Here is a 22,058-nt window from a genome sequence, read left to right as displayed (position 1 = left end):
ACACAATTCAGCCCCTTTGTGCGCTAAAGGAGAGAAGCTCAGCCCACTGTTTACTGCTCATCCACCACCGCGGCCCTCTTGTCCGCCCCCCTCTCCCCACGCTAGCAGGCGGAACAATTGGGGAGGGCCTTGCACGGAGCCGGGGCAGTGTGGCAGGTCAACAGAATAGGCTGTGAATCCTGTGCCTCTGAATCCTCCGGGTGGGTGGTCCGGCTCTCTCTCCTCTCTGAGTCTCTCCACACATTTGCACGGAAACAAACCGTCTCCTCTCTCCGCGTCTGACGCTCCTGTTTGGGGTCTGTGACGTGGCGAGAGGTGGAAGCCGAGCGCAGGCCCACTAACTCCAAGAGAAGGTCGCGAACACACCGGGTCGGGCCAGACGGCAGGAGGGGCCTGCAGTGGCCCACGTGGAGCCTGCCAGCGACTGGGTGGCAGTTAACACTAATCCTGCAGCTGATTACCATTGGCATGGGCAAATAAACAGTAATAAAATGAACCTCCAGGACCAAGCGTACATGCACACTCAAAACCACATAAGTAAAGTGACATTGACACACTTGTAGCATAGTGCACTCACACTGGGACAACCAAAACAATTAAGAAACAAAAATAGCCTCTAATCTCCTATTTTATCACTCAGTAAACAGATGATTTGGTCCATCAAGGTCCTGATATCAAAATAAGAATTCCCATGTTCAAACTTTGTTAGTAGCCAGTTACATTTACTCAATTACTTTTAGGAATATTTTTACTATGCTATACATTTTACTTTTACTTGAGTAAAATTTCTGGATTCTCTACCCACCGAATGAAGAACAAACATGTTTGAACCAAAAATCCACCTGATAAAGACACACCTGCAGTTGTTTGTTAAACTTTCAAAGGCCTTTTATTGAAAATAAAAACTGATTTGTAAAAAAAATTATTTTGCCTGCTTCTGTTATTTTTTGCTACTTATATGAATTCTCGTCATGAACTTGATATTTTGGTCCGTCTGATTATATAATCTTTAAATATTAAATGATTGAATATTTGATCAGTTACTCAGTACTTTAGTAGATGTTCTACCAAATGTTTTTTCATCTTTACTTGAGTAATTTCTTAGACAGCTACTTTCTACTTTTGCTTGAGTAAAAATATGTTCTACTCTTACTTGAGTACAACTCTGCCCACCTCTGGTAATATTTCGATTCAAGTAACAAAAACAAAGCAAGTCATTAATATTTAATTAATTAAAGCAGATTTTGCATCTAAGAGGGAAGCACATTGATTATATATGAATGGATTTTGTTGTGGTGTAAATTTAATGACAAGTGTTCTGGTAATTTGCAGTCAGAGACCATATAATGTGTTTTCCTTAGTCACAGTGACATCTAGTGAGCATAAACCTAAATAGCCACCTGCTACAAACAGAACTATTATGCAACATGCTCAGTGTCCCAGGAACAGGATAAGAAATCCATTTTTAAAATAATAAAAAAGGTTTTTCTCTTTACACGTTTGAGAAAAAAAAATTCAACTGCAGTGGCAGAGGAGCAGTTTCCTCTCCTCTAACCTGTTTGAGCAACAGTGTTGTTTTTTTTTTAAGCATCCTGCTGTGGTCACAGGCAGGCGTTGATCCTCTTTTTGTTTCTTCAGATGCGTGCAATACGTTGAAAAATTAAGGAAGTACCGCCGCATATGAATGCATCACCTCTTAATGCGGAGCTGTACTCTTGCAAATTTTTCTGGACTGTTGGACTGGTGTCATCAAACAAACTCAAAATGCCGTCAAATTATTTGTTTTACCTTGGTAAGAGAACATTTTTATCTACATTTTGTAATAGAAACATGTTCTAATTAAGAGATTTTGCAAATGAATAAATAGAGGTAATGTCAGTTATCGGAACTGAAGATATCTTATACAAAAATTGTAATTACATAGATTTTATTTTGTCTTAAATGTACAATTGTACCCTTTTCAAAAATATTTTAATGTAATGCACATGTTGTTCTCTTTTGTTCCCAAATTGCTAAATATGATTGCAAAATAGAGCAATAACTTGAATTTTCAACCATTAAATGATCTGTAGTGTTAATATTTTGTTTAACCAGGAAAGTCCCATTTAGATTAAAAACCTCTTTTTCAAGGAAGTCCTGGCTAAGAGGCAGCAAATGATATACGACACATTCGAGAAAGATGTCATCATACTGCTCTCATCTACTAAGGATTTTTTTTTAGTTTTCAAAGTCACACTCGTTCCCTCGTCTTTAGCTTTCTGGTATCAGTTTGCATTTATTAATTAACAAAATCAAAATTCTTACTTGAAGCTGAGAGACTGCATACCGCAATTTTATTATGCTAAGTTTTGACAGCATGAGAGACAGAAATAGCAATCTTTAAATGGTAAAGATTGAACGAAACCCCATTAACAAATTAGGCAGTAAAATATAGTTGCATAAGTTTGAGTGGGAAGCAAAAAGGGGAGGGAAGTGTAGAACAACATTTTGAGTGGGACAAAAAGTGAAAAATAATGTTGCTCCGAACGTAGTGAAGACGACTTAGTGTGGTTCAAACTGAGAATTAGAACAAAGGAAGAAAATAGGTTGTTCACTGATGTACTGGGACTAAATATTCAAAAACATATCCAGTGTTCAGCAGTTTGTAGAAGGTCTACTATTTAAATAATGTTGCATTTTCCATCAACCAAAAGCAAAAAACTGGGGTCCTTTGCAGCTGCAGGACCCACTCTTTGAACAATTTACCCCTGCAGATACATATTTATCTCAACTTTTTGTCTTATTTTAATATGTTATTACTTTTGTCATCATTTTGGTGTTTCTTAGTATACAGTAAAATAAACCCTCTCTTAAAACCTTTAGAACTACCTATTTTAATAGTTCACACACCAAATATACCTTCAAATGCACTAATATGTACAGTGTTTCAGTCTTAGCTCTACTACAGAAGCTAACATCTTAGGGGAGCATCAAATCAGCACCAAGAAAAATAAATGGTGTTCCTGCAATAGCATGTCAAGTAGCATATTTTAAGTTTCCCAAGTTTCATTTTCTTTTGAATATTTAAGATAAGCTCACTGAAGAAATCAATAAATAGATGAAATTTCAGCAATTAATTTGGAGTTATGGTCCTGCAGAAAATTCTGTGAATACTGAACCATGAATAGATGGCGATCCACTGACTTTGGTCCAAATAAAGTGGTTTTAAATTTGCTTTAAAAGTAAATTGGCATCGATGGAATAGATGTTATTAGTGAGAGTTCATCCTGATCAATTGCTTGAATTCCAGGAGAGAACCGACATTTCTTGCAGGAAGGAAAAGGTGCTAACAAATGTAGCATTGAGAGTCGATGACAAACAGTTGAATCTAGTTAAAAATAAAAAAAGATTACAATAAAATATAACTATGAGTGAAATATTACACACTAATCAAAACTTTATGGCCAATCCTTTCCTCAAAATGCTAATCTTTGTTAGCTGTGCTAACTTTTGAACAGATAATTCTAATGCTAACTGAGCAAACTTGTTTCCTAGCATTGACAAAACTCATAAACATAATGCAATGATATTAGTTTTATTATAGGACACTGTTACGTCATTCTGTGGAAGAGGTTTGGTAAAATCTGATCAAAATGGCAGTCTGTGAACAATTATGAGGTTCCTTAAAGTCCCTTTTCAAGTCCAAGCCCAATTTTTTTTTTCTGACAAGATAAACCCAGCATTTCAGAAGATTGATACTTTGGTGAGATGGAGGTAGATGATCCACTGCGGTGGTGATTCCCTAAAAAAGAGCTGAAACAAAGGCCGCAAAAGCAATTTGAGTTGTCAAGACGGCTTGACTGTAATGCTAATAACATATTTACCACTTAAATGTTTTTCTGTAGGATTGGTTTTGACCTCCGTTGTTGCAAATGATGTGATGAACACAACCCAGGATTCCAGTACTCTACAAGCAATTATCACCACAGAAGCCACTGACCCAGTGGTCACCAGTAGCGCCACTTCCACGACCGCCAGCATCACCACAAAGACCTCAAATACCCTGGAGACCAGCAGAAGCATGAACGCATTTGATAGAAACACCAACACCACATCTACTCCAGGAGACAGGAACAGTGAGTGCCATGAACACAAGCCAGTAAATGATTTCTCCTTCAAGTCCCATTTATTCTTTTTTTTAAAATATCTTTAAGAGTTCCTAATGTGTTTATGATTTTTAGAGACTCAGACCAGTGATGGAGGTGTTGCCAGGACTACCATCCCCATGAAGAAGCCTTCATCTAAGCCAACTCCCATAAATAAAAACCTTTCATCTACAACAAAACATAATCCAACAACCACAAAAATGGCCAACAAATGTAAGCTGCAGCGGCTGCAGGACAATCACATGCTATAAAGACATGATATTTGTATAAAAAGAATCCCTAAAACATGATATGATAGTTAATTCACAATTATTATTTTTTTTCGGGAGCAAATTACTCCCACAATCAAACAGGAAGTGGATCAGGTTATGTTGGATAGATCTATGACTAACCACAGCCACTACTGAGCATTCCTATGGAGAAAGTTGATCCACACAATGTAGAATCTTTTGGAAAAAATGTCTTTTATATCATATCATTATTTTAATGTGAATAAATAGATACATTTGAATATTAGAATTACTCTCAAAACTTTGCTTGTGTTGTAAACACAGCATGAGTATGCACCTGGAAGCTTCATTTCAAATGCACCACTTATGACAAGACAACAGTAGGTTCCTATTTTTGTTTGGTGTGTTTGTGAAATATTTCCTCTTTGAAATTCGACATTTTGCTTTTCTTACAGCTACAAAGTCAAGCGAGAGCACTGGTGAGTTTTTTTTTTTTCTGTTTCTGAGGTAAAAATAAAACCAAAGAGTGATTTTGAAGGTAAAAATGTCTCTTTGGACACAGATATTTGGGGCCCCTTCAAACCAGTTAAAGACGACCCTGTGGGTTCCTGGAATTCAAAAACCGTTCAAAAACCTAAATTACATGAAGGCAATCATGGCATCCGTATACTCTGAGTCATAACACAACACTGCCAGATGTCACATCTGTAGCAAAATATTTCTTCACAATCTGCAGATAAAATGAGAGATTTCTGCACCTCTGTCTCCATTGGCAGTGTGTTTCTCTCTCTGTGGGCATGAATACAGGCAGGAAGGTGAGATTTGGGCAGACCGTGAGCACTCAGGAGTTATTAAATGAGATAACCTTGATAATTTAAGCAGATCCAAGATAAAAGAAAAACTAAATCACAATTAAACAAATGGAAAATTAAATTTCTGTTTATGGAACAAATATGTGGAACAATTTGTCTGACGTGTTCTCTTTAAATGTTCGCTATTCACAATCGCTGCTGTTCTGTCTTCAGGAATCATCATCGTGGTCGTAATCGCCCTTGTAATCGTTGCGTTTGGTGTCGTTTGCTTTGTGTCACGGAGAAGAGGAAGGGTAAGAGGAGGCCTTTAATTCAGCCACCCAAACATGTTGGCTGGTGCACGGCAAAATAAAATAAAATGCTCTGTCTAATGATTGCACGTAAGCACTAAAACGCTGCTATGACTGCCTTCTTCTGCAGCGCTACTCGGTTGATTTTGCCGCGAGCCCCGATGAAAACGTCCCACTCAGCACCATACACCCGGAAGTCCGTGCTGAGTCTGCGCCTCAAAACGGTCCGGCCGACATCTCCAAAAAACCATAACCTCAAAGGAAACATAATTTAAATCAGACAAGCCTTGTTTGTTTAATTTAAAAAAAAAAATGTTGTACATTTTTCAGGTCTGAAATCCTTTGATAGCACAGAAACGGCTGGTACTGAGCCAAAAGGACCAGAAGTAGCGCCTGAAACACAGGAAGAGAAAAAAGGTGAGGTTTATGAGTTTTTTTTGTTGTTGTTTTTTTTAAATAATAAACAAACATTAAAAATGTATTGTGTAAATTATAGAAACTCGTGTTGGCATGAGTACCAGGCTAATTGTGTGCTGTTTTCCTTCCGCTTTCCTAATGGCATAAATGCATAGAGGAAGAGGAAGTTTGGTTCACATATTTAACTAACTATCTTTAAGCCATCTAAGTTTCATGAAGTAAGTGTGCGAGTGCAGTTACCACTTGTATGGAGTGTTTCAATACAAAAACACTTCAACATTATTTTTATACCAAATATGGGTTATGACAGCTGGCGACACTCATTCCCAGAAACCTAAAACTGACTTCTTCCTGTTTAAATCTACTTGCTGGTAGTCATGACTACAAGTTCTTGCTGTGGCAAAAAATCTTACCTTCTTAACTTAAAAGCATTAGTATTATGTGCACAGTTAAAATTAATGCATTATTAAGAGATTTGTTAGATTAGAAAGTTTACTTTAAAACAAACAAAATAATTTTTTACTGAGTTATTTTTTTTTTTTTTAGAAGACATGGTAATCTGACTTCATTTTATGAAAGGATCCATCTGAAATCTCATTATCAATCTAAATAGTAAACTCATTGCAGTAAAAGATGAACTATGTACTCAATAATTTCTTTTGATGTCTTGGATTAGCAAAAGTATTCATTCATTATTGTTTTTCATTAAAATGGGCCAAACACTAAAAAAGTTGCTCCTAACAAGATTGCAACTAAAAGAACAGTTTTCAGGATGTTTGAGAAAAAACCTGTGCAGAAGTAAGAAGTTGAACTGTAGCTAAGATGTTTCAGGAAAGTCAAGAGAGTCCAACAAGCATTAAACCCATTTATATTGCCACCAATGCACAGCTTGGTTCTTGTTGGCAGCAGGAGGATTTGTTTATTCCAAGATAAACATTAAGGAGAGACTGAAATTCTGCAGGAAGAGTCAGGATGATCAGCAAAGGTCTGGTGCAGCATTATTCTATCTTAGGAACCTTCCTTCTGATGCATCAAGAAACACATTTGCCAGAAAATGTGAGCACTCCAACAAGTCCAACATGTTAGGAATCTAAATGTGCTGGATTGCTTCTGTTCCTCACAATCTGCCAAATAATACTGTCATAAATAAAGAGTGCAATCAAAATGTCCCACAAAAGCAATTCAGGGGCAATTTGGAGATGATCTGTGAATCTTCCCCTACAATGGAACATCGCAATACAATGTGGTAACAAAGAAGCTTAAATAGCAACATAATGAAATTTTGTACCTGTGGTCAGGAAACTCCGCATCACCACAGTGAGAACATGCGGTCAGTTTTTAAAAAAAGTGGTAAAGAAACAGAAAACAATAAACTGATCAACTTCAAGCACCAAGAAGACCAGGATGGGTAATTAATGAATGATTTTAAAACATATGAAAACATTTTTAAATTTTCTTTGGCATGCCACGGGAATTTGTGTGGAAAAGAGCCAAAAGATGATGAAGCCACAAAGTGCAGAAGTTTTTTGTGGGTGATATGATTGTAGAAAACAGATGCAGATCTTTGTAACACGTCCTCTGATAGGAAAGGAAGTTTGGTTTTGTTGTTTTTCAGTTACTGTTGGCTTTTGGTAGAACACAAGTTTCATCATTGTTTCCGTTTCCACCTAAGAAATGTTTTGAAATATTGGTGACGGAACGACTTCCTGGTCGGAGGGTACAAATGAGCTGCAGTACTCTGATTGACCGCAGGGTGGAAACAGAAGCTCAGCTGGAGGTTTTTATGCAGCTGATGCCTTTGAACACTTTGTGGTTTTCTTTACAGTTTAAGTGGCCAGTTGGAGAAATTTGTAAAGTTGTTTTGAAATTTGTAAAGTAGAAAAGATAAAGTATTTAATCATGCAACTTCCTGTGTTCATTAGTTGGTCTATTTTATTGTCCTCATTTGAGACCAAGATGCTCATATTTGCTTGTAAATGTACAAAGTGTTTCTGTTTTGTTCTGGAGAGTTGGTGGGTTAGAGGTAAACGGCGTCTTCATGTCTGGACTCGTCATTCTGCCTTGAGCCATATTGAAGTTAAATGGAGTCTGCTGATTTTAGAGACTGTTTAATCCCAAAAGATTTACTTCCTGTGAAAAGAAATAATCCACAAACAAAACAAACAAAAAAAACAGAAAATGTTTTCCTTTACTTTTCATTTCCCACTGGTAATTGCTGCAAACAGCTATCAGATGTTTGTTTGCTGCAATTTTTTTAAAAAACTCCCAAATTTACTCCTCTGAATCATCTTCTTGCGACAAATGTAAAATGTTCCTTGTCATTAGGAGAAGTGTTTCTTCCTCAAAATGATTACTTCAGTGCTTGCAACATTTTTCCATCAAGAAAAGCTAACCCACAACATTTGCATAAAAGGACTGCTGGCAGAAAAGAAGCAACTTTTTTTCTTTCTTTTTTTTATTTTTAGATTTCCTGAGCTAATTTCTAAAGTGAAATGACAGGAAACTTTGTTTTATTGCATAACCACTGACAGTAAGATAATGATGTAGTTTTATTTCAAAAACTTGGAGTTTTTCATTATCTCAGCTTTGAAGGGAATCAGAAGAATTAATACATTAACCAGCATTTTTCACCTGTTAAAACAGCAGCATACCTACACAGGTGTTTAGTGGACAGGAGCTCAGAGTCTGCACAGGTTCCCGCTGACATGAGGAAGGGTCTAATCAGGCGCAGTAAGTGAAATCCCCATGTGGGTGGAACTTCAAGGACCAATGCCTTTAGCTAAGGAAGCTGAGAAGGCAGCGGAGGGAGTGTTATGGTCTGCTGGAAGATCTGCAGTTTCTGAAATACCCAGACCTGCCCATCCAGGTTCAACCTCACTGAAATCTGCTTTTTTTCACCTTTCTGATCCTTGATTTGCATCAGTGGCACTTTATTAGGGAAATCTTACTTACAGCTGGATGGGAAAAAAATTAAAAGGAAAGAGACCGAAAAACTGACAAAAAAAACCTGTTTTGTCAGGGTTTTTTTAACCAACTCAAAAAGAAAAAGGTCTGTGCAATATAAAACTAATAGACTGCATAAGAGTCATGCCCAGTTTTATTTTTATATATATCTGAATAACGACCTGACTAATGAAAGAGTTTTTACATGATCAGTTTTTGAGTTAGGCTCTCTGAGCTCAAATTTACTACAAAGTGGATAATTTGGAGAGAGGAGAATATTTTCCGTTTTTTTGTTTGACTCTCTTTAAAATGCTTGTAAATGAAATAATTTAACGCCTATAATTTTGCTGGCCACTTTTACAATTTGCTTCATCTTGTTTTAGTCTTCTATTGATTGACAATTATATAAAATGAGCATCAACACACTCCAAAGTTATTTAATTTGGTGTGTGATGAAGTGGAATCTTTGATTAGGTTTTTGTTGCTTATCAGAATCTTTACTGAATTGCTTCTTGTCAGTGACAACACTCAGATACTTATAAGACTGAATGCACACCCCCGATTTCCCTTTAAAGGACCTCTTACCCTGCTTTCATTGGAAAAAAAAAGAAAAAGAATGGAGCTCCAACTTAATAAAAATATTGTTAATTTGTCACATGTAATTGCATTAAGTTTGCATGAAGTTTTATGTACTCCATGTGCATGCATGTGAGTTTATTGCACATTTTCTACAAAAATGATCAAAACATTGGGTTTTAGTGACTAACTCCCACCTGTAGGTGGCAGTATTTCTTACTTCTATTGCACTGCTGCCTCAACCTTACTCGATGTCAAGTAGTGCTTGATCCATGGGGCGAGAAACAATTTTTTAGTTCTTTGGGTTTGCTAAAGGATAAAAATGTTTGTGTGCCTCATCAGAGTGCTTGCTACTTTTTAAAATCTTTTTCCTTTGGAAGGGATTCAAAGAGGGAAAAAAATTGCAAAATTCCTTGCAGATATTTCTGAAGTAGCACCAGAAAATTAGTGAAAGGGTTTTCAGTCTATGTTGAAAACTGAGCCGCAGGAAAATCATAATGAGGACATGAAATGAAGTAACACCCACTTTGTAAGTAAAAACCTTTCTGGGTGCCAACATGGCAGAATTATCCAGGCCATTTATTAAAAGAAGAAAACCAGGGAAACAATTGGCATTCAGGGAATTTGGCCAGTCCTCCTCTGGAAATCGCCTGAAGACAATCGACTCCACCAGCAGGCTACAGCTACTGCTGTGATTCTATGTTGCTGTTGTATGCGAGACAAGTAAAAAACCAAATTCCCAGCATTTAAGAGGAGAATAATAAGCAGAAAGTGATATTAGTGGTTATGGTAGTGGTAGATTTATGCTTTGATCATCAAACATCTTCCTATTCCCCTCATCTCGCCTTTCCCTGCTGTAAAAACTGGGTCAGGTAATGACGGGGCAACCCGACTTTCCCACAGACTCCAAACAGCTGCATGTCTCTGGCTTGTTAGAAGCTGCCCAGTAATCAGTCGCCTCATTATAAACTCGCTGGCCCCCTAACAACGGCGTCGCATAGGAGAATTGCTGCCTGTGTACAAAAATGCCTCAGGCAGGATGGGTGAAAAGGTTTCTACTGCTTTGCAGCTTTGCATAAAACATGTGAATGATGAAGAAATTACCTGAAAATTTTATGCAACATGAACTGCAATGGTTGCGCTGAATGAAAACTCAGAATAAGTGTTGTTTTCTTTCTAAATTTGGCCCATAGATGCAGACAGAAGCTTTTAATTTGTAATCAGGGTAAAAATTGTTACCAACACGATGTTTTTACATAGCAAAATGTAAACAACAACATAAAGTATTCGTCTTTTTATAACCATGTTTTAACAAAAGGTTAAACCAAGTTCATCCAGAGACTTTTACTGAAAAACCAAGTGAGCTTTTATTCTTTCTTAAACTTGGCAATATATACCAAGCATTTTGAAACAAAGTGACCCAAATCCTGTTCTTATTCCTGAAAATAATGCATTTGATTGAGCCCAAACAAAAAGGAAAACTAAAGTACTATTACTTTACTACTGTTTAGTACAGTAAACATGCAAAATGTGTAGAAAAAAAGTAGCACATTTCTGACAAAAAAATTCCCCAAATTTTTGAGTAATCTCAGAAATTTTCTTTTTAAAAAAAACTAGAAAATTTGCTAGAAAGAAAATAAAATTTTTAAATTTCAATTTTCAGAATTTCAAATGTCAAAATTTCTACAAAATTTTTGAGTTATTAGCAGAAAGGTACTTCTTTTGTTCTGTCGACAATGTCCCTAATACATGGTCTTTAAAAATGTTCAAAGTTTGAATCTACAATAAATATCGGGCCACTTTATTTGCTTGATTTTGGGTTGTTTCTGGTTTTTTTGACCCAGTACTACTTTTGAGTCTACAGTTTTGGCCCATGTTGCAGAAAGTTTGGACACCAAACTCAATCAATGTCAACATTTGATTTTGTTCAGAAGAGGCTGCCATATCTACTGCTGCACCCAGCGCTGAGGCTGCTGCTCCACCCGAAGCTGCAGCTGCATCGGCATCAGAAGCTGCACCTTCAGCTGCGGCTCCTTCTCCAGACAGCTCGGAGGTAAAACCAAAAGCGGATGACGCCAAGCAGAGTTCCTCAGCACCCGTGGACCCTCTTGCTGAAGAGAAAACCGATGATGAAGGTGCCGTCTCCAACAAGACTTCGGTGGAGTCACTGAAGGAGACGAATGAGAACAACAGCAACAACTCTGGCTCCAGCCAGAGGAGAGGTTGGTGTTCAGGTCATATCTCCACTCACTAGTCACAGTCTGTCTTCATAAATGTTTTAATTTGCAAGGAACCTCCAGGTCTTAAAATGGGGACCATGAGTTCAAAATCATTCACGGTCAGTCAAAACAGTGGCTGAAGGATTGGGACTGATTTTGATGTTGGTCATATCAAGAGTTTGCATGAGGCTGAGTAGTCATAAACCAGTATGTTGGATGTGCAGATGCATTGACAGAGTTTTGTGCCAGATATTGAAACTCTGGGGCACATCAGGACACTCTTATATCTTAAAGCTCCAGTATTTTTTCCATATTTGTTGAATCTGTCACCATAGTGCGGTATGAAACAGATAATCTGTGAAAAGATTGAGCCCCTCCACCTCCTCCAAGTGCTACTACTGCGGTTTGCAATAATACCAGTCAAAAACAATCAATCAGAGCCAGGAGGACGGTCTTAGCGCTGTCAATCAACCTCTTTTTGCTACTCAATGTTCTAATGGTGGAAAAACAACTTACCATTTCATCATCAGTGGCTATGCTAACTAGCCTTAGCATTCATGACCTGCTATGTTTTGGTGAACCAGCTGTAGCGTAGCAGAGAGCAAGATGGAGGGTGTAAGCAGCACATACAAGGGTATGATTGACAGTGCTAAGACCCTCCTCCTAGCGCTGATTGGTTGTTTCTGACATGTATTTCTGTAGTTAGTACTGGAACAAATCAGATGAGCTTGATTTTCTTTTCATAGATTATCTGTCTCATACTGTCAGGACATACTGAAGTTTAAAAAAATAAAATTAAATACTACAGCTTTTACCCTTTCATGCATGAATTATGATCCTTTGTGTCAGAATTTTTTTTCCCATTTTTAAAAATTTTTTTCTTAAGGCATAAAAAAAAGGTAGGAAAATTTTTTTGTAAAAATAATTTTTTATTTTTTTTTTTATTTTTATGTGATCAATTGTAATTTTGTCCAAATACAAAGTTGTTATTTGAAAAATACATCAGTAGTATTGTTCCTTAGGGGTTATCTGATGTCACAATATTTTTTTTACTTGCAAGAGTCGTCTACAGTAGAAGGAGGGACCGGGTCGGTTCTCATGCTTTTTTGTCTGTCGGCCATATTGTATTTAACAAAAATAATTTCTTGCATTTGCAGCTGATGGCCAGTAGTTGATGGTATATTTTATGATGCATCAGTGTCCACTTCAGTGGTCTGTGTGCATTTATAACATAAAAATCCACAGGAAGCCCAAGAAAATGGCTTTTAGATAGCTGTCCACTGTAGTGACCACTATGCATGAAAGGGTTAAGCAATGTGGCCAGTACAAGCCCCACCAGCTGCATTTTATGGTTAATACCATAAAATTGCGCAAATTTTAATTATGAAAATAAATGTGTTTAATGGAAACACACCAAATTAGAAAGAACTCATGTTTTTGATAAAGTTTTTGCATTAGGATGAAGTGGTTTTTCAGATGTATCAAAATTGGTTTCTTTTGCTAAACTGCAATAGAAACACTTTTTTTGTCACATCATGGCAGTATGTTACAGCAGCAACATGTTTATCCTCCCAACTGTCCTCCCACATTCTCATTCTCCCACACATCCACAAAACTCAATAATCACTTTGCTAACTTATCCCACTGGTTCACAGCCTGGCAGAGGAGCAACACAATCTGGGAAGTCGGTGTGGACTGTCCGGTGTGAGGTACGGCGTCCACCTTGGATTCCTGCTGTCCCTCAGAGGAGAGGTAAGACGGCAACTGCTGCATGTTGAACTTCAGCTGCTCAGCCTATTAAGGTGCTCATAAAGTGGCGGCACCCCCTTCTCCCACTTTATAGGCTACAAGTCAACACGCCGCATTCAGTTGGCTGGAGTTACAGCTTCCTGTCCTGATTTAATCTGTTATGAATAGAAAACTCATAACCATTAACTCTATAATTATGAAGTGTGCTTTTCCCTAAATTGTATATAGCCTGTCAGCTGGTGGTTAAAAATACACACAGTGAAAACTACTCTAAAATAAAATAGCATAAGAACATGTAACATTTTGTTTTCTTATTTTTCACTTTTATTTTTAAAGTTTTTTTTTTCCAAGTCAGCAGGTATTGGGTTGTGCATCATTTCATATTCAACTATCTGAGACAATTTAATTATCAAAAATACAGTTAGTTTCTTTCACGGTGACCTATTGAATTCTCTGCTTTTATAGCATGAAATACTGAAGTTAGTGAAATTTCAAATGAACCAAATTTAGTTCAGAGCAAAAAATAGTCATTTAATATCCATGATTCCTATAAAGGAAGGAAACTATACTTTAACTGTGCAGTGAGTTCAAAAAGTGTTTCCTGATTTCCTGGGAGAAAAACATCCAAACCTACACGGCCCTGTGTGAAAAACTGATTTCTGCCTGACATTAATGACTGGTTGTTTCACCCACAGCATGAACGGTCTTTTTAAGGTCATGCCACTGATGTTCTGCGGTTCTGAAACACTGAAGTGTGACAAACATTCAAAAAAAAAAAAAAAATCAAGAAGGTTTCACTTTTTCGCTACACTCTACACATCTTTAGAAATAGCGGTTTTGTTTCTGTATATATTTCACAGTAATGCGAGTGTTGAGTTCAAGCAAACTTCTTGAATAAAACAGTTTAAAAAGGAGGCATAAACATGTTGTCTATTTAAAACACAAAGACGAAAATTATTGAAATTTAGTTGATGTTTTTGTCACATAGTTGATACATTTTTACTGATTAGATTTTGTTGTTAAAATTATTGAGGTGAGGTAAAACAAGCATACACTACTTCCCTTTCCTTCTGAATCACCTAAGATGGGTCTGTATATTAGAATATTTCTGCTTTGATTTATTTTGATGGGCAAAATAAAACTGCAGTTGAAAATGGGGTTTGTAAACCCAATACAATAAAAACAACTAAAAAAACATGTTTATAACTAAATTATTCTTGTTCTGGAAATATCAAACCGTTGACTTTAATCTTTCATTCCTTTAACTGGCTGCTACAGATGGGTGAGTGTCTTGTAGCGTGAGTAGAAACTTGGCCCTTCTCAATCTAATCATCAAATGCTCCAGGTTGTAAGGTCCACCACACCTGCACCTGCTTCCTCTTCCTTCTGCTCATCAACACGTTGGGCTGCAGCAGCCCGGGGTGAAGGAATTCACACTGCTCCTCACACCTGAGAGGACGGGCTTAGTTCGGCTCTTTTCTCACAAAAAGAAAAACATACTTTTCACCATAATATCATCACTATGGTCAAGTCTGGTCTAGTGAAGCAGTAAATGGTTGTGGTTTTCATATTCTGGTTATTTATGTGATCTCCAACATCTAAACCTGTGAAACTTTAAGAAAAAATTTGGAAAAATGTAACGTAAGTTCTACTGTCATTAATTCTATCAATATAAACTGTTTATGCATGGTGAAGCAGTTCCCAGACTAATGTTGTGTCTTAGATTGTTGCTTAAATCCTCTGATTATCTTAGATCCCGTCAGACTACTATAACTGGAGCTTAAATGTCTCTATAATTATATAATTGACATTCAGAGATGTTAAACCTTTTAAAAAAAAACTACAAAGGGTGACACAATATCAAACAAAAAATGGCTTAAGGCATAACTTTAAATGCTTTTGATCTGATGTTGACATATTTTAAATACTTATGTCCTCCGCTTGTTCACTTCCTCACTCTCTCAATGCGCATTGCATCATATGTTGCCATGGTTGGTGACAAGCACTGAAAATCACTTTGCAGTGTTATAAATGGCAAGAAATGATAGATTTAAGAAAATACAGATGTATCCCAAGACTCAAGTCTTAGCCCAATATGTATATAAAACCAGTATGAATATAAAACCAGTCTAACCTGAAAATGAAAACATGAACACTTATTCCCACCTGGTCTGCGATGAGACGAGTAAGCCGGAGTTAAAAGGCTGTAGCCGGAGATGATGGACATGAGCTGGCAGCTCATAAACTCAAGCTGCATAATTAGACCTGTTCTTTACTCTGCTATTTTCCAGTTAGGGTGCAGCTTTCATGTTTGATGGTTAATGTTGGAGGAAACAGCCTCTGTGGTCTGAGATGAGTATTTCACAGAAAACTGAAGCTGGAGGTGAGAAACTGACAAAGTAGGGTTTGTCAGTGTCTCACAGACACTGTCCCCTATCACAATAAAAAAATCATTTGTTTTATTGGCGAAGTCATTACAGGAAGGAACTGGTTAGTGCTGGTCATGGTGGTAAGAGCAGAAAAATAATGTAGGAGCATTTGAAGGGTAATGTAAGCACAACTGTATATGGGTAGGGTTAGGAAAAATATCTGCATGTCACTAATGACAGTGAAGAGAAACTTCCTGCTCATGGGGTTTGATGTGGTTTAAACTGGGCAGCTCTACAGAAGGGAGGGACTGTTGGGAATCACAGACTGACACTTCCTCTACGCTGCAAGGTTAAAAGTTGGTAGAACTGACCCCGCCCCTTTTCCCCTAAATTTGTACCTTAGACCAGTGGTCCCCAACCACCGGTCCACGGACCAATTGGTACCGGGCCGCGCAAGAAATAATGAACTACTTCCGGATCTTTTATTTTGAAAATCCTAAACCGGATTTTACCGGTTACGTCTTGCGCGTCAAAATTGAGCCAACTTGCAGCAGAATGAAACAACATCGGAGTACTGTGAACCTTCGCTATATCGAGGTTCACCTTTCACGGTCTCGCTGCTTCACGGATTTCCATCTTGCGTTGTGTTCTGCATTCTGATTGGCTAAACAGTCTCTCCGCTTCTTCTCTACCTGTGTGTCAACAACGTTGCGGTATAATATGTACACGTACGTAAAACAGCTTGCCAAATTTAACATAATCGATGGTGGCATGTCGGTTTATAAGAATCTTTTCGCCCAGAAGAAAAAAGAGCGACAACAACTACCGATAACTATGTTCTTCTCTCGAAAAAACACACCTGCACCGCGGGCTTTAGAAGAAAAAAAAAACACTGCTACAGAGCGCAGTCAGGATTTAAGAAAAATCCTTACTAGTTTGTAATTTCAGTTGGTGTTTTGATAAAGTTTGGGAAATCTTATCTGTTCCAAACCCATTGGTTTCGGCTGAGACAATATGGTGCAAAAGTCTTAAATCACCAATGTTTTCACTTGTGTTGAACAATACCTGCCCAGGTTTTCAACATTTTTATTTGGATCTTTATTCCATATGTGTTTGTTTGAGGTTGTGTTGCTACATGTGTACATCAGAATCGTAAACCTGGGCCCTGTAGCTTCGTATTAGAATGGAGAAAGCATGTTATTGTTACCACAACGACATACAGTATGTTAGTGGGGGAACACATGCAATTATCTGTGAACGTAGCTTTACAAACAATATGAAAATTTATGTTCCTTAAAAAGCTCTGAAAGCAGTCAGTAAACACACACCGGGATTAAGCTGCTTGATGCTGATGGAGTGAGCTGCAAATAAGAGAGTTTGTTGAGAAGCTTTATTTCTGTAATTCTGTGATTACTTGACCTAAAATATCAAACATTATCTTGATATTTCTAGAAATAATCTAAACTTGGTCTGATTTCCTCTCAGAAAGACAAACAGTGTGAGTGAACAGTAATAGATCGTACACTACAAAACCAAGCGCAAGGAGCACCTCAAGGATGTGTACTCGGTCCTTTAGTTATTATTCTTCTGACACTATATTAGCCAGAAAATACACTTTTCTGTCAACACTACAGTTGAGTTGGGATGGAACATTTTGAAATTGGGAATGCATAACATCTTGCTATTTAATGTCAATTTAACTTTTTAGATTACTTTAAAAAGGGTAAATATATAAAGGCATAAAAGAGTCATTTAACTACAGAGTAAGAACAGAACCTACCTCATTCTGAGGTAATTTCACAGCTACCTCAGATTGTTAAAATTAAAGCTTCAATATTTATGCTAAAGCTTCCTTACTTCTGTGACCTGCAGAGGTTCGCGGTTGGGCCTTTCCAAAGGTCACAGGTGAGACGGTATTAATGAAAGGGTTCACCATGACGATGGAGAAATACTGTTGTTTTAATGTCAGTCATCTGACTTACAGTTACAGAGGCTATTGGGAGGTATTGTCCAAATGAGGATATCTTGACAAAAGAGAGGTAATTAAAAATATAACTGTTGAAGATATGAAAGTATCATGGAATTATTTAAAATCAGTGTTAAGAATTTGTATTTAAGCTGAATGGCTGTCCTAAAACTGGGAGGTAAAAAGTGAGTTGCCTATTAATGGCTCAAACCCACTTTTCATTTTGCCAGGGAACTACTTTTTATTTTAACAGGTGTGAATTACACCAGAACTATTTAACATGGTGACAATATCTAGATTCTTACTTCTTCAAGTGGCCTGTAACATTTTTATAGCCCGTCCTAATTTAGTAGAGTATGTTCCACGTCTTTACACCAAGCCAGCCGGCTCTTAATGAGGGAGGGAGGGGCTGACATAGTGACAACAGTTTGCAAGAAACACAGAAATAACTTTACGTGGGTTGGTTGTTAACAACCCCACTGTGTAATTTCAACTCTGCCTTGCCTAGATACTAAAACTTTACTTCAAATCAAGAATTTGGACTACAAAGGGTTAGATTTTTGTCCCAATTTTGGGTACAAAAAAGATCCAAGAAATGTTTAAAAATGTTGGTCTAATATGCTTTTTAGTTGCTTTACAATTTACATAAACACAGCAAAGATTTTTAAAAATAAATTTAAGTAAAGCCTACAGCAATTTATTCTTTATATTTCTGAACAAGAGCTGGAATAATCATTCTAGGTTTAAACAGTTTACTTATCTCACCTCTGCATGCTGGATGCTTAAAGAGGACCTATATGCAAAATTTCACATTTTTGTATTTCCATTTGAGTCTAAAAACAGCCCAAGCATTTAAGAAAAAACACTCAGCTGATTTTGGTGTCAAAAACCTTCAGAAGGGGTGTGCTGTGGTGGCGCAGGGGGTTGCACGCCCCACGCTTGGAGGCCTTAGTCCTCGACGCGGACATCGCGGGTTCGACTCCCGGTCCCGCATGTCTTCCCCCCTCTCCTCACCCTCCTTCCTGTCTGCTTACTGTCGAAAAAATACGAGCCACTAGCGCTGCAAAAACTCTTCGGAGAAAAAAAAAAAACCTTCAGAACGCAACGTTCAGAACGCAACGGATGTCTTCCCTCAGAGCTTGAACATCTACGATGGGGTTGAGACGGTTCTATTGACAGACTCGACACAATTTTGCAAGGCAAGGCAGAAAGTTTGCATCTTAAGCAAACCACCTCAATGTGGAGTGTGAGGAAGATCAAATGGAAATTAACTGTGTGACTTGGTCTTCCCTGGTTGTCCTCTCTGGATGGTTTAAAGGTTCTGAGCTTTTAGGAGTTGGCAGCCCGGAGTCCTGCTGACGGATGGACATTCATCTGCTACAGCAGCTCCACATTCCTCGAACAGTCAAATTCACACTCGGCTTTGTTAGATCTCTGTCTCTCATCATCATGGTTAAAGTGAGCTTAGGTGAAGTCAAGTATGGAGCTAAAAAAAACATATCAACAATTTTTACAAGTTAGTTTTCTTTAAAGTTAAGATTTCGATGCATTTGATATATAATTGTTTCTGAAAAACCTTTTAAAATTCCAACTATAACTTTTTTTTTTGAATTTCTTTTTTGATTAGCTTTTCTTAACTGCATAAATAAACTCAAGTAAAAAGTTTAAGTTTTAGAGTGTGAGATTATTCTGCTGGAGATAAATTTGAAAGTTGAGCATCCTTTCAGTCAGTTTAGTTGAGCATTTCCTTCCAAAGGTCTTTTAGCAACCTAGATTTCTATGATTGTAGGGCCATTATAGACAGACAAATTTAGTAAATTTCCACCAAAAAACAAAAAAAATTTGAGTTTAATCTTAGAAATTTTCTATAAAAAACAAAGAAATTTCGGAGCTCCAAAAGTCGTTCAAAAGCAACTCTAAACTCAATTTGTAACTGATTTGCACTGACAAACCTAAAACCGGAGACGAGGAAGAGCAAAAATACCTCAATAAACCAAATGTTATAAAAGTTAAAGACATTAGTGAAAGTTGTTGGACATAATCATCTTGAAGTCATGATTGTGCAAAAACCACCAAGTAATTTGGGCAAATTTAGACAAATAATTCATACTAATGTCACCTAATCTTCAGGAGCTAGACTGCTTTTCAGCTGGGATCATATCAGTTATCCTCTTCCCCTGACAGATGTTTCACCTTTGAGGTTAAAGGTCATGCCTGAGGCTTTCTTATACTTAGTCAAACCAGAAGTTAAAGCAGTAAAAAGCAAGTGACTGGAGGATATGTGGCTGTGGCAGAAGATGCTTTGTTTTCATTGTTCTGTCCTTTTGTTCTTCCTCTTTCAGGATGCAGAAGAAGCCAGATTGACTGCAGAGGATTAACTCACTTCAGCTCATCCTCTGGGTTTGAAGCTTGATCTCTTGTTGCAAAGTGTATTTTTGTGTAAAAGTGTGAAATATTGTACATCATTTTTACATGGCTTCTGCTCCAACTCAGTGTCTGATGTACAAAGTAAACTGTGTATGTGATGACCTTGTAATAAATAATGTTTTTCCCCTAAAAGCATAAAGAATGCATGATCTGCAAAACCATTAGATCTTACCAGGTACTTTTGTCTTGTTTCTACTGCAAATTTCTTAGTACACTTGAAATAAGACAAAACCAACTTACATTTACTTTTTAGCAACATGTAAGTGTTGCTTTAAGTCAATAATTCTTGAACATTTATAAAGAACTATTGGTCCCACTGGCAAATTATTTTACTTATAACATTGGAAAAATGTCGTTACATGGAACTAGTACTTTTTTAAAATCAATATTAAGGAATTATCGACTTAAAGCAAGCTGCAACATCTTGCTAAAAACTTCAGATTCTCCCAGTTGAAGTTGAAAAAATCTGTACAGTCCGTTACTGAATCAAGTTCTTAGGTCATGTGTAAAACTTTCTGAAGCCAATCATTTACTCAGTCTTACTTTTAACTCTATAGTGATTTTAAAAGATTTACATCTTTAAAAAGTTCTTATTCATGAACTATTCATGTTTTCCCAAATTCTATTAGTTTATTTACTAGTGTTTATGAGATGCACTTATAGATTTGAGATGTGCCAAAGCCATTTAGGGTCTATTTATAAAAGTTATGAGAAAGTTGGAACTGAAGTTTAAAAACTGTTAGAAATCTTTTTTAAAAGTTGTGATTGGAGTTTATTGTAACTAATAAATGTTTGTTAAATTTGCCCATGTTGTTATTCACTTTTTTTTCAAACAAAACAAAAATGCTACATGATAAAGTGTAATAGCCACAAGTTGCCAGAGGCCAGGAGAAGGTGCATGTCAGCCAACATGTCAAACTCTACAGAAGACAGAAAGCTAACATCAACGTACAGGCAGATGTTTTGATGGAAAAATAACCCCAAACATACAGCCAGAGCTACAAAGATTTAGATCAAAATATAATTATGGATTAAAATGACCAATCCGATGGATTGAGATTGAGCAATTTTGTAAAGGACAATGGGCAAAGCTCTCGATTTACTGGTCGATCTATATTCCTACTTTCATCTTAGGTCATGAGCTTTGGGTCATGACCGAAAGAGCGAGGTCATGATACAAGCGGCCGAAATGAGTTTTCTCATTTGGGCATTTGTTTTACTTCTAGATGTACGAAGCTCGTAGAACTTATCAGATTCTACCATTTCCAGTCCAATGAAACGTCAGGCCTGGTCAGTGGTTTCTAGCTCTAATAACTCTGCTCTGGATCCAAAGTACTAAGTAGCTTGATCATGTAGAATCCACTGTTTTATTTATGCTATATGTGTATAGTCATGGACACAACTTCACAATTTATCACACCATAAAGCTCAGTTAACATACAGTACATTTCCTGTTTAATTTCACGAGCTGTATTAACAGTGATGACTTCCCCGGTTTTTGGGAGCGGTCCAGCTGCTATATAAAGCCTGTTTCCACGGACTTCTGCTCCGGTTTAAAACCAAGCGATGGCAGTGTGTCCACAGAAGGCTTTAATCCACCATTAAGCAGGTGAAACGTTGCACTGAGCCTGCGGTGCAGCGGTGACGGCAGGAGCACGCTTAGACCTGACCACAGTCATGAATGCGCTGCAACAAACCCCTCAGTGCAGCAGAACACAAACCTCTTCTTCCTCGAAACTGGATCCAGAGGTCTCAGTATCCTCTATATTTATGCAGAGTATATTTACATCGGCCTGGATGATTTGAATGCTAGAAAGTGGCGCAAAGGGAATGTCAGGGGGAATCTTATTCGGCTATTCTAAGGAGGCACGAAGTTCATCATGGGTGAGCCTCCTGGTCTGACGTCAAAACAGGT

The 22,058-nt window shown here is 37.4% G+C and overlaps 1 protein-coding gene across 1 annotated transcript; it reads left to right on the top strand.

Moving 5' to 3' along the window:
* The first annotated feature begins 1,660 nt into the window (after positions 1-1,660).
* Positions 1,661-20,947, top strand: LOC116720835 (nuclear pore complex protein DDB_G0274915). The gene is made up of 10 exons (XM_032564291.1): positions 1,661-1,792; positions 3,885-4,115; positions 4,221-4,358; positions 4,831-4,854; positions 5,401-5,480; positions 5,608-5,701; positions 5,808-5,894; positions 11,345-11,635; positions 13,288-13,384; positions 20,059-20,947. Exons 1-9 carry the CDS (start codon positions 1,681-1,683, stop codon positions 13,338-13,340), a joined length of 1,110 nt encoding a protein of 369 aa, XP_032420182.1. The 5' UTR covers positions 1,661-1,680; the 3' UTR covers positions 13,341-13,384; positions 20,059-20,947.
* The last annotated feature ends 1,111 nt before the right edge of the window (positions 20,948-22,058 follow it).

The sequence above is a fragment of the Xiphophorus hellerii genome, chromosome 5 (assembly GCF_003331165.1).
Source record: "Xiphophorus hellerii strain 12219 chromosome 5, Xiphophorus_hellerii-4.1, whole genome shotgun sequence".
Lineage (NCBI taxonomy): Eukaryota > Metazoa > Chordata > Actinopteri > Cyprinodontiformes > Poeciliidae > Xiphophorus > Xiphophorus hellerii.
The sequence above is the reverse complement of the archived record's forward strand: the minus strand, read 5'-3'. Positions and strand labels throughout refer to the sequence as shown.